We start from the raw sequence: 13,891 nt of genomic DNA on the forward strand, positions 1-13,891 counted from the left end.
TCACTGCCCACACACATACTCAGAAGCCCATCTGCCAGGTGACTCTAATTCTGTCAAGCTGAAAATTTGACCATCACCTGTGCCCCTGGGATGCCACGCTTCCACATCTTTCACAGACCTTGCCTTGGTGTCAGGAAGTTTCCTAGTTGCTGTTCTGTGTTCTACTTCCCTTTAGAATGAACTCCCTCGACATAGTTGTCAAAGCTCACTTTCTCTGCTCATGCCCCATCCCCTTCTTTCCTCAGCCGCCTTGCAGCAGTGTGTCATGAGTACTCTGCCCTGCGTCCCTTCCTGGCAGTGCCACCCTACAGCTCTGATCACCAAGTGCAGTTTCACTGCTGGTCCATAGTCACCAGCACACTTGGTACAGGTGATTGGCCCTGCTCTTCTCCTTTGAACATTCCTTCCTAGGCACCTGGTCTGAACCTTCTCTTAGTTTTTCTACCACTTCCTGAACCCAGATTATGGGTGGATCCCTGGGCTCAGGTTATAGCTCTCTTTGGGACTTGCCGTCTCTGCTCTCAGTCATTAGTTAATTTCACACGTCTCAGCCTAAAACGCCATGTCTCCATTGATCTATCATTTTTACCCATGTATCACAGATCTGCATCACTCCCCCATTCCCTGTGGCCCCCTCAGTACCTCTCAGCTTGGGAATGATGTTACCAGTCATTCAGTTGTCCAGGCTGAAAATAGTAGCATTGCCCTTGACGACCTTATATTCTACTAACAACACACTCCTAACTGGGTGGCAAAGTGTCTCCACACCTTCATCATTACTGCTGAAACAAAAGCCATAATCACCCGAGATGCCTATATCTCTACTCCTGTCCCCTGTCCCTGTTCCCACATAGTGGTCCTTTTAAGTTTTTAATCATACTGTTCCATTGTCTTTACCAAACATGTTGCCCCATTTGGGTGGAGATCCTGAGCCCTTCCTGGGACTTTGAATGTCACTCAGAGGGAAGTCCTTGCCTAGTCCCTGCCCACTGCTCCAACCACACTGGCCTTTCAGCTCTTCTGTTAATACAGTCAGAGCTTTCGCTGCTCTCAGGCTTCCCTCTGTTCTCCGACGACATTGCTCTTCACAGACATCCTCAGGGCTGCCTCCCACATTCCCTTAAGGTCTCCACTCAAATATCACCTAATTACGTGTCCTTCCTATTAGCTTCCTACCTACTCTAAAAGGTTATGAAATAAGTGAAGTTGCATACTCCATGCATTCCAATATGCATTCATCTCTTACGCTGCCTTTGTTTTGTTTTATGGTCACTTATGTATCAGGTGGCAGGAGGCCCACGTACCTGGAGGTCAGAGGACAACTTACAGGAGTCAGTTCTTTCCTTCAGGCTCAGGTCATCAGGCTCAGCAGCAAGCATCTTTCCCCACTAAGCTACCTCACCGACCTCCTGTTCTGTAGGCTTTTTTTTTTTTTTTTTTTAGAGTTTGATTCTCTAGGCTTCTCATCATCTAGTATCCCGTCCTACTACATCTTTTTATTACCTAATCTCTCCACTTACACATAAGCTCCACAAGAGTGGTGACTGTTTCACTCAGTGCTGCTTTCTCTCCATGGGAAGAACCCTACTTAACACAGAGCAGAGCCTCCATAAATGTGTATTGAACAAGTGAATGAATTATTGATGAACTCAAAGCCCTTACTGAAGATTGATGAAACATGTAATCTAATTCTTCCCTTCTCATCATTGCCCATTCATTAGCCTCATGTTCACAGACAGGGTCTCCCACAACGTAGAGCACATAAAATCCACATACATTACAAGGCCATATATATATATATATATATTTTCTTAATGTTGACAGTGGACCCTGATACTTCATTTGTTTTCATTATAGTAATAACATTATATTACTACAAAGTTAGTAAACAACATTAAAAAAACATGAATTAATAAATAATATTATAGTTGTAATTAATTTAAGCTAAGGGAAGTTTAGCTCAAATGCAGTGATAACAGTGATGATGATGATGATGATGATGAGACAACAATGACAATGATGATAATAATAATAAATAATAATAATTCCTAGAATCAAAAGTAAGGTACTCTGTTGATATATATTGTGATTTTTGAAGCTATGCGGGGGGAGGGGGGGGATATTCCTGAATTAAAGATAGGAAAACATAGGCTCTGAGTCATTGGATGATCTTCCTGAGGCCTCAGAGCTCTGTTTAATCTGCTTTTGAGTTTGGAAAAAGTTTTGGAGCAAATAATATGATCAAGTCATTCAAATTCTAATTGTTGGGAAAATTAAATAATCATAATAATGCTATCTTTTTTTTTCCTTTTTTTTTTTTAGAGAAAAGGCTTTATTTTTACTCATTCCTGCTGTGCCCCACAGAAACTTTCCATTGGATTCTCTCGATTGGTGATATGTGACCGTGTTTGAGTGAGAACAGAGCAGTGTGGAGGTCTTTCCGACTGTGGGGACACTCTAAGGAAGGAGTTCAGTCTTCTTATTTTCTTGGGAAGACTCAAGACCAGAATGTGTCGTCATTACAGATTTGCACATTAGCCAACTCCTTATCCCTCGGAAGGGAAGGAACGAAATCCTCTGTATCCCGTTAGTGGTGGTGGTTACAGCTACGGGGACCAGGGGTGAACAGGAGGACTAAGACCCAGACGGCTTCAGCGCCCAGTCTGCTTAGAAAAGGGTTAAATTAAAGGTACTCGGTGTCTGCTGCACCAGCTTCCCTCTATGCTTTCAATTAGACAGACAGAAGCACGTGTGGACATGGCCCAGGCCTCATCCGTCCTGAACCTTGGGGCCTGCTTTTTAAGACTGAAGCGCTGACGTCATTGTGGAGACAATCAGGGAGGAAGCACAGCGCTTCAGGAACGAAAATGTTAAATTAAATGGACCGTGTTTAACGTCGCTGTTGATCCTGAGGAACAGTTTTCCAGTGTGCGGAACATTTCCGCCCCACCCAGCATATGTCCCCCACAGTTTTCTCTGCTCTAATTCATCTGTGTTTCCCGACAGCTCCAGATGGTCTGCTGTCTCCCAGGCTTGCATCTGCCACTCCAACCAGTCTTCAGGTTGTCTGGTCTACACCAGCTCGCAACAACGCTCCGGGCTCTCTCACGTACCAGCTCCAGATGAGGCCCGGCCCCTCCACCCACAGCTTTCTAGAGTGAGCATTCTACCTAGTGCCTCTTCCTATGGGCTGACTTAGACAATGTCTGCACGTTTTAAATGTTCTCATGAAAATGAGAACTGAAGAATAGGTCGGTTCTTATTTGCAACAAAATTTGGGTATCTTTTTAAAGTTCAAACAAAGTAAAACATGAGCAAACAATTTAGTGGAAACACATTTGCTTTCCAAAAAAAAAAAAAAATCTAGTGTTTGTTTATAGAGCATGGAAAGCAAGATTTTCTCACATTCCTTAAGCCTGGCAGGAATACAAGTGTCACACACTGGAACTGATAAACTGGGCTGATCTGTGAAGAACCTTTTCCAGCTGCCCTGTAATGACCTCACAGCACCCACTGTCCTTGCAACCAGATTTTGTGTCTTCTACAAATGCAAGAGAACAAATTCTCTCCCAACGGCTTAATTATTCTGAAGTAGATATAATGTGATGGCCTAAAATAATATAACTTAAATCTATGTTGGTATCTCTAAACACTTTTTTGCAGCATGATTCCACTGATCTTTTGTTTCTTTTATTTATGTGAATGTCTAAACCTTCCTAACGGGCATTTCTTTCCCACATAGGTTATTTCTCAATCCTTCTGCATCGTTAAGCTATGAAGTGAGTGGTCTCCAGCCGTTCATGGTGTACAGGTTTCGGTTGATTGCCACCAATGGCTTTGGCAGCACACACAGCACTTGGACTCCACTCATGACCGCAGAGGATGGTAAGTAGGCCAGCTACCCAAAGTCAAACGTCAGCTGCAACAGGGATCCTCAACGGCCTTATGTTTCTCAAAACAAGGAAATAAGCCCCTCCGACTTTCTTGTCAGAGAGTTGCCATATCTCCTCCAGGGTAAGAGGGGAGTGTGGTGGTCAGTTCAACTGTGATCAGTCTCTACAGAAGGAAGAAAACTGTAGACCCAGAAGGATGGAGGGTTTGGCCCAGAGACAGAAAGAAGGAAATGCCACAGTCAGTTATGGCATGGCAGTGGTCTGTCCTTCAAGATACGAGATATACTAAAAAAGGAAAGGTTGTGGCCTTCTGCACCTTGGCCAAGTGTGCCATGCTTTAGGGATCTTCTGGAAGGCGGGCAGTGGTGAATGTTGAACTGTAGCGTGAGAATGTTGCTCCACTTACTGCTGGAAGCAGGCATTACCCTGCTTTGATACATGCACACAATGGAACCTCCAGACTAGAAGGGTGGAGCCTGGTGGGTTATGGAAAATAAAGCTAGATTCAATTGCCTTATTCAACTAACAAAGACATTTTTACTTTTTTTTCCATTGAAAAGAAAAATTGTAATCAGTTACATTGAAGAAAGAAACATGTGGCTATAACATTTGGTTTTAAATTAACTATATCTACAAAAGCAAACATATTAAGACAGAGGTATCATTTTCTTGTCTGGTTTTAGTAAAGTTGGAAATGAAATCAAATGACAAGGGAAAGGCAGATACTATTTTTGCACAATGAGCTTTGGGGGTTAATCCTGTCAAGTCTTCTAATCACAGACTTCTAAGGAGTTGTTGTTCAGTGCACATTTGCCATTCTGGTTTTATAGCCAACAAGCACAGGCGTGACCTTCAAAACAGCTAGCCATCACTACAAAGGTAGAACGTTTAAAACAATACAAGTTTTGTATTAAGTAGATTATTTTATTTTGTAATAGCCATAATGACTTTAAGTACTTAGTGATAAGACATAAAATGTGGCTGAATCAAAACAATTTTTAGTCTTTAAAGTTCACTCTGTTTTTTAAAAATGCCATTCTGAACAATATAAATACTTCCCCCATTCCCTCCAATTTTTAATTACTCTGGGAAGCAAGTTAGATAATTTACATGGTTGTACCAAATGTTTTTGTCCCAAGTGTCGCTCCAGATATCGCCAGTGCAGAGGAAAAATGAAGCCATGGTTCAGAAATCATTGATGTATAACCTTCAGGTAGAGCATTGCACACACCTTGGGAAATCAGACACTGTAGTCACCAGTGGTATTCAGGTTTATGGACTGGAAAGCTCACATTCAAAATAGATTTTTTTTCAAGAGACATTTAAAAAATTAAGATAGATGTTTAATCTCCTTAAAAAAATACCATGCTTGATGTCACTCAATAAAGGTTAAGTAAAAATAACCTCTGCAGAGGTAATGGCTCAATTGAGTGCCAAGTAGGTAGAAGGGTAAAAGGATTGCCCTTTGTGGGGCATCTTCTCCTCAGCAGCAATCTGGCCACAGTCCTTACTGAATAGTGGGTGGTCATGCCATGCTGTCTACAGGTAGGAAAGTAGAACAGAAACAACTCAAAATTGCTGCACATTGCCCATCAGTACAGCACGCATTGTTGATCAAATTGGTCTCCTATTACCTCTTATTATAAGACTAATCATGTAGATTACAGGTGGTTAGAATTTTTATGCAGAGACCCTGGCATCTTGGTAACATGTGGAGTTAGTGCTACATTGTTCACTTTCCCTAAGAACAAGTAGTATTTGATTATCTAACAGGTGTCAGCTCGGAACACCAGCCATCATTGCTGTTGAAACACTTGCTGTGAGATGAATGGAAAGTCCCTTCCTCACTTCGCATATACACTAAGTCACACACATTAGCAAAGAGCTGGAAGGTAGTCATGGGCCCCTGCAAGGCAAGTTCCCAGTGTACACTCAGCCCTGGGACATGGTGACAGTAGGCTATATATTTTGGATGTCAGTAGAGATGGATACTATCTCTAAAAGGATGTGCAATTGAGTTGACAAAGGCTGAATGATTGGCACTGGGCACAAGCAGTTTTTCTGTCAAGGCTGCAAAGCATGGCTTATAAAGCTACCCATGTTGACAGATCCATGCCAGAATCACACGTCAACCTTGGCTCCTCCTGTTTGCTAGGGTAGCTATCAGTGGAGATGTTTCCCATATCATCTTATGGAATGAAACTGAGAAGTCATCTCGTGCCCATATTTGAATTCCCTGCCAACAACAGGAGCCTCTTCCCCTTAGTCACAGACATAAAACCACCTGTTGTACAGGTAGGCCACCCATGGCAGTATTTTTCATGTGATATTTTGAGGCAATGATATTCATCAAACCATGGCAGGACTGTGAAACCAGAAAGAGAAACCTACATAAGAAGTGACCTTCCTCATAGAGATTATGTTAGACCTAGGAGCATGTGGTCCAAATGTAAGGGGGAGGCTTTTACAGAATGGCTGAAACTTTTGGAATTATTAAACTAGAAATAACTATGATGCTATAGTGACCACACATCTCTTGTATTTTCATGACTGTGTGCCATATGGGAATGAATGTAGAAACCATAGCTTTGGGGAGCATGTCTCTTTGAGCCTCTGGTTAAACAGGGTTAGCAACCTTTGCCTGTGAAAAATCTGAAACCAGAGAAATGTAAGCAGTAATGAATTTCTTCCTCAAAAGTCAATTTTAGAGTGTGAAGAGAAGTTCTCCTGTACAAAACCTGTGAGGCATTTAAATGCATTTTTTTTTCAAATAATTTGTCATTTACATCAGAGTGCCACCAATATCCAGTTCCATGCATTTTTTAAAAATCTAGGGTGTAAGTGCCAAATAATAATAATAATGCACCCTTTCTATGAATATCTTAAATCCTGTTAAAACTGTGCTAATAAAAGAAGTTTGTGGCAGCCAACTTGGTCAGTGTAGTGTTGATGCATTCACGGCCAGATAAATATAAACAACATACAAATATTTTTTCAATGTGCTAGTGGTAGGCCAGGCAGCTGGCATGTCTACAGCTTGCAAAACTAGGTAGTGACTACATTAGACTCAGTTGAGTATACTTAATATAGTGATGGAATGAAGACACCTCGCAGTTGAAAATATTTTCTAGTCATTTTATTTGTGTGTGTGTGTGTATGTGTGTGTGTGTGTGTGTGTGTGTGTGAGAGAGAGAGAGAGAGAGAGAGAGAGAGAGAGAGAGAGAGAGAGAGAGAGAGAGAATCTGTGTGTTAGTGAGCATTTGTATGGGTGTGTGTGTGAATGTGTATGTCTGTGAGTGTGTGTGTGTGTGTGTGTGTGTGTGTGTGTGTGTGTGTGTGTGTTGCATACAATGCGGAGGTCAGAGGTTGAGTGTCATTCCTAGGGCAATGCTATCTACCCTTTTTTATGATAGTCTGGAACTTACCAAGTAGGCTAGGTTCATGGCCAGGGATCCTCCCCTGTCCCTGCTGCTTGGCACTGAGATGATAAACACATGGTACCATATCCAGATTTTATTATGTGAGATTGAGCATCAAACTCAGGTTCCTGGGCTTGAGAAGGAAGCCATCTCTCCACCCCAAAATGTTGATATTTTCTAACCCATACAGATGGTGCCCCCTTGGGACTACAGTTACTCTACAGCTCTCATACACTGACAGCTGTTTTATGTTGACTATATGAAGGTAAAAATTGTAGTTTGCGGCAGGGTTCTATGAACTTCAGTTTAAATATGTTAGCAGATGGGCTTTTCCGCCTACAGTCCAGCACCATGAAAAATATGAGTTCACCTATTTCACCATTAAAGAAAAACTCAAAGGCAGGGAGAGTCAGAAAATCTGCTTTTAGTAAAGATTTTCCAGGTGAGGAGATAGAAATATTTAGTTATATTTAGACTGAAATGTTTAGTTATTTTGTTGGTCAGTTTGACAAAATTATATCCATACACAATGATGATATCAACTAATGAAATTGAAATTGTTTCTTAAAAACCATTGCTAACCTCAAAACAAAACCCCAAATGATTTAATGATCAGACATTAAAAAAAAAAATGACCATTACCCCAAACCTGAGATTTAAAATTTCATACTTATATACCTTTACAGATTTATTTTTAATTATGTATATATATATAGGGGAATATTTGCAAGTGAGTACAGGTGCCCACAAGGTACAGGATTTCTCCTGGAGTTAGGTCACATGCAGTTAGGACCACCCAATCTGGGTGCTGAGAACTGAGCTGAGGTTCTCTGAAAGAACAGTGTGTATGTACCCTTAACTGCTGAGCCTTCCCTCCAGCACCCTCTGCCATAGCACACACTTATATATTTAGGCATAAATTTAAGTGGCATTATTAAATAACATTTTGGAATCTAAGCAGTTTTTTCTGAGGGTTTACATAGATATTTTTTCATATTTGTTCATTATCTTGCTACCAGATTGCTGCTTCCTGGCTTAGTTTCTGGTTCACTTGCAGGTGAGTGCTTAGCTGTCTTAGTCACTGTTCTGTTGCTGTGAAGAGAGACCATGACCAAGGCAACTCTTACAAAAGAAAGCATTTCATTGGGGGCTTCTGTACAGTATCAGAAGGTTAGTCCATTATCATCATGGTGGGGAGCCTGGCAGCATGCATGGCACTGGAGTAGTGCTGAGAGCTATGTCCTGATCCATAGACAGTAGACAGATTGAGGTTTCAAAGGCCAACCCCAGTGACACACTTCCTCCAGCAAGGCCATACCTCCTAATCCTTCTATTCTTTTCAAATAGTTCCACTTCCTAGTGATGAAGCATTCAAATATATGAGCCTCTGGGGTCACTCTTAATGAATCACCACATTCCACCTCTTGGTCACATCATAATGCAAACTCCATTTAATCCAATCTCAAAAGTCCTTGGTCTCTAACAGTCTCAACATTGTTTAAAATCCCAAAGTTGAAAAGCTTATAAAACTCATGGCACTCTCTTAACTATAAACTCAAAATCAAAGAGGAGATCACATATTTCCAAAATACAATGGCACAGAATATACATTACCATTCCAAACGGGAGGAAGTGAGCATAGTGTGGAAATACTGGGCTGAAAACCGGCTGGGCAAACTCCAAATTCTGCATCTCCATGTCTGATGTCCAAGTGCTCTTCAGATCTCTAACTCATTTCAGCTTTGTTCACTGCAACACACTTCTCTTTCTTGGGCTGTTTCCTCACTCTGCTAGCCACTCTTCTTCACAGGCCCCATGACTCTGGCATCTCTAACATCTTGGGTTCTCCAAGGCAATCCAGGCTTCACCTTCATAGCTTCATGCAATGGTCTCTCTGGGTCTCCATGCAAGGATACTCTTGACACATGCCTGGCCTCAGCAGCTCTCTTTACTCACAGAGGAAGATTCCACACTCCTTTCTTGTGACTCTAAAGCCAGAACTACATGGCCCAAACTGCCAAGTTTTTCTGTTTGATGGGGCTGGAATTTGATTCCCTTGTTCAATTACATTTGCATCAGCTTTCTATTTTGATGTTTTCCTTCACTGCTTAAGCTTTCCTTTAATTCCTCTTCACAAATTGGAAGCTTAGCTGGGTGGGGTCTTGCCCTGAGGTCACCACTTCCTTTATTCCATTTAGCATCAAGCTTTTCTTCAAACTTTTTATCTCCCTGAGTACAGGACTTGGCTCCATTACACTTCCTGGTGTTCCTTTTCTCCTCAAACTGTACATTTTGTATTTTGCTTTGTCTACCTTGCTCCTTTTCACTATAGATCTGTGTAAGAGTGCTCACTAATAACCCCAGGACACAGTTGATACTAGGCTGTCTTGAAATCTCTGCCAATGCCATTAATCCAAAACTCTTCAACTTAGCTTCAGGCAGATTTTTAGAACAAGAGCAAAAAGCAGCCACATTCTTTGTCAAAATATCACAAGAACAGTCTCTAGGCCACTTCCTAAAATTCTTTCTTTCTAAAACTTCTTTAGTTAGGCCCCCACAGTCCACAGCATCCTCAGCACTGTCTTCCACGCTCCTACATGATGGCCCATTACGCCCCACCTAAAGTGTCCACCTGCTTTTCTAATCCAAAGTCCCAAAGTCTTCCATATTCCTCCAGAAGGTTGTATGGTCACAACACCATCCCAGACCTGGGTACCAACTTCTCTCTCAGTCACTGTTCTATTGCTGTGAAGAGACGCCATGACCAAGGAAACTCTTATTTAAAATCATCATCATCATCATAATTAATAATAATAATAATAATAATAATAATAATAATAATAATACTGGGCTTGCTTGCAGTTTCCAAGTCCATTATCACCATGGTGGGGAGCATGGCAGCACACACGGAGCTGGAGTAATAGTTAGGCAGCAGACAGAGAGACTGGGCCTGGCATGGGCTTTTAAAACCTCAAAGCTGACCCCCATCCAGTAACGCACTTCCTTCAACAGGGCTGTACTTCCTACCCTTACTAATCCTTTCAAACAGTGCCACCCGGGTGAGTAAGCATTCAAGTACATGAACCTATGGGGGCCATTCCTACTCAGACCACCACATTAACTAACTGTTTTATATAGCCCAGGACCACCTACCCAGGGAATGGTGCCACTCACAGGGGGCCCCTGCATTGATTAAGGTTCATGAAAGCTCAACCAAACAAATTCTTGTCTGTATGCACATGTATACACACACACACACACACACACACACACACACACACACACACACACACACACACGGGGGGGGGAGAGAGAGAGAGAGAGAGAGAGAGAGAGAGAGAGAGAGAGAGAGAGAGAGAGAGAGAAGGTGGTTGAGACATCGCTGTTCCTTGGAGGCTTCTGCTGACTCGCTGGTGTAAAACACAGAAAACCAGTCAGGCGTCCATACAGCTGAGACACCCATGAGGGTAAGGGCAATTACTTCAAAACAAGGTGCTGGGAAATCCTGCATGATGGAAACAATGAGAATACATAGGGGTGGTGTATATTTGGTGTTTCTTTTAGTATCACTTCAGATTTGCTTCATGGCAACTGGTCTAGAGAAAGAGGGAAAGGGGAAGTGTCCCCCAACACCTGAGCAGTGGGGAGGGGCTTCTGGGATGTCTGGAGGAGGAGGAGGGGAGAGCAAAGGGCAAAGTGGGAGGGGAAAAGTGGAGCATGACCTTTAGTCTTTTCTGTGGCCAGGGCCAGGCCTCTGGCTGGCTTGGCGTTACCTTCTTGCCGTGTTAGAGAATGTTTTAACGACAGAGGTTCCAAACAAAACCTTGCACTATGTAAAGGTGAGTGAGAAGACTCCATAGGGAGAGAAAGGCGAACGGAACCCCTTTCCCTGTTCTTACCCTGGCAAGTTAGAAGCAAACCCTGAGTGACAAGAAAGGGAAAGGAAGGGAAAGCTCAGCAGGACGTTCAAGGAGCTGGTGGAGACAGTCGAGGATAAGACTGCTCAACCTATTTATTATGAGAAAGTGTGTCCTTGGGTGCTTAAATTTAAAAATTTTGCACAGCAAAGATTTTTTTATGATTACTGTATTTTAGAACGTGAAGCCTTAGCCAGTGTCCTTAAGAGGGAGCTATGTAAAGTGAAACTATTTTAAATTTGGGTTGAATTATGCTTGCAAATGACTGTCCATTGCGGCCAGTTCAGCTGTGCCCCATTTCAAAGGAGTTGTCTAGCTAGGCTTAGTGACTGTCACATCTCCTTATGGAGGAATAGGGGAGTGGGTCACAAAACCCTCACCTGAGTATCCAGCCACTCCTACGTGTAAGCAGCTCTGCCTTAATTGCACATGGCTTAGGGGAGGGACTAGAGCATGTAGGCTTGGGGAGACTGATAGAGGGAGGCTCCATCTCTGCAGCTGTGGGATGCCTTTGTCCATGCTTGGTGAAGGCTTTCCAGCTCCAGCCTGTTGTGGGAGCAGGATGTACAGCCCTGTAAGTAACCCTTCACCTCGCTTTGTAAAGAAGCCCAATAAATTCATTGCTCCCTGGAGTGAGTTTTGACAGAACTGTGCCTTCGTTTGTTGTTGGGTCCTTAAGAAGGGTAGACATTGCTTGGACTTCCCCTGGGAAGAAATTTTAGCAAAAGCACTAATATCAGTAATAACGTTTTCATTAATGAAGAAATACGAACTATACATTTCAGGTGTGCTGCAGGGTCATTTTGTTTCTACTGCTCAAGGTCTCTTCCCCAGATGCTCTGAATATGAGGGCTGGATGCTGCCCTGTTTCCAATCTCTCATGGTAACGTGCTTGTCTATTCTATAGACAACAGAGACCTGAGAGCAGACGGCCCACTTTCTTTTTCTTTATGTGCCGGTGTTTGCATCATGGATGTCTGCGCACTACATGCATGCTGGTTTCCATGGAGGCCAGATCGTGTGTTGGATCCCTTGGTACTGAAGTTACAGATGGTTGTGAGCTTCCATGTGGGAGCTGGTAACTGAATTCAGGTCCTCTGCAAGAGCAGCCGGCACTCTTAACTGCTGAGCCATCTCTGCAGCCACAAAAGTTCCATAATTACTTTTCCAATCTTAAAAACAAAAGGCTCTGCATGTTTGACCTATAAGCCTTGTTTCCCACTGCATAGGTCACTAACCCAAATTCTTGCATTTTCAAAATTAGTGAGAGCAACTACTACTTTATTATATTTCTTTCTTATTTTATAATCTTTACATTGAATTTGTCTAAGCTATGCTAGCAACAGAAATTTCTTTAAAATGATGGACTGAATAACAGATAATTGGGTCCATCTGGCCTCAATTTCTCTCCTGCTCTCTTGAATCCCCTTTGAGTACATAAAGCAGGCAGCTCTTGCAAACTTAGTCTCCAATTGCAATATTCTTTACACCCTTCAGATGAAAACCACACATCAAAGTGGTAAGCAATCCAGGCCCTTCTAGCCTTCCTCACATTTATTTCAGGATTAATAAGTATTGTTATCACAGTTGCCTCACTGCTGTGGATTGTCTTCACTAAGAGCCTGTCTGTACCAGATCCCATGGCAACAGTCATCTCTCCGTTCTGCCACTTAAATTATGCTGTCCGTGGAATGTTCTCAAAACTTTTTAAGTATTTTCATTCTTTAAAAAAACAGACTATCCATGTTTGAAAGTTCTCAGTGGACTTTGTAAGATGATCTCTTGGTAACCACCACATGTGTGTATTGAACAGCCAGGGTTAAGACCCTCCAATCTTAACTTCACACCTGAAAACTGCTGTTTACCAAGGCAGGTGTTTCTGTGATCATTTTCAATAGATTGTCATACACACACACACACACACACACACACACACACACACACACACACATACACCTACCTATCAGAAATATTCTAGAACACTAAAACTCTACATAGATTCTTTTAATCATGTTATCTCACTCATTTTGAAAAACCAGTTTTCTCAGGTTAATGAAATAAGAATCTGGTCGGGAAGAGCAGCCAGTGTCGTTCAGGAAAAGAGCACTGTGTGCAGAGCTGAGGGGCCACACCCGTGTTAATCCAGGTGCAGCCTTTTCTGAATGGATGGCTGCATTTCTGACTGTTAGACATTTACACTGTGGATCTTTCCTGCTTCTCAGGTTGGCACAGCACATTTTATTTGCAACCCCAGACTGTTCAAGGAAGCACCCACTGCGGTTCACCTCATCCTCTGCCCTAGTTCTCCAGGCCAGCCATTCCTCCTGACCTCCACTCACCCTGGTCTCAGGAGAATGGGGACCAGAAGGTCCTCAGTAGAGGTTCTCTCCCCTGCAGACTGCAACCCGGCCTTTTCCACTTTGACAGTTGCTAGAAGGCTGCTGCTTCTTCCTTAAAGCCCGGCACACAGCCTCGGAGTTTCCCTTCCCAGTCGCTTGTCAGGAAGCTGGGAGTTGACCCTGTGCAAGTCCGCAGCTCATCTTCTGCACAGCTGTTTGGGGTACACCATGGTACCATCTTCATTACCGCGGCATGAATATTCCCTTCTCTCTACTCAATTGGTCTTCTTGCATTTGGCTCTTTTATTATTAGCTGTCAGAAA

At 42.7% G+C, this 13,891-nt stretch overlaps 1 protein-coding gene across 1 annotated transcript in view; it reads left to right on the top strand.

Moving 5' to 3' along the window:
• Window positions 1-13,891, top strand: part of LOC102928770 (usherin) — a 418,898-nt gene that overhangs the window by 174,024 nt on the left and 230,983 nt on the right. The window contains exons 18-19 of the mRNA XM_076548181.1: window positions 3,007-3,157; window positions 3,743-3,885. Coding sequence (XP_076404296.1) covers window positions 3,007-3,157; window positions 3,743-3,885 — 294 coding nt within the window. The remainder of the gene's footprint in view (window positions 1-3,006; window positions 3,158-3,742; window positions 3,886-13,891) is intronic.

The sequence above is a fragment of the Peromyscus maniculatus genome, chromosome 11 (genome assembly GCF_049852395.1).
Source record: "Peromyscus maniculatus bairdii isolate BWxNUB_F1_BW_parent chromosome 11, HU_Pman_BW_mat_3.1, whole genome shotgun sequence".
Taxonomy (NCBI): Eukaryota; Metazoa; Chordata; class Mammalia; order Rodentia; family Cricetidae; genus Peromyscus; species Peromyscus maniculatus.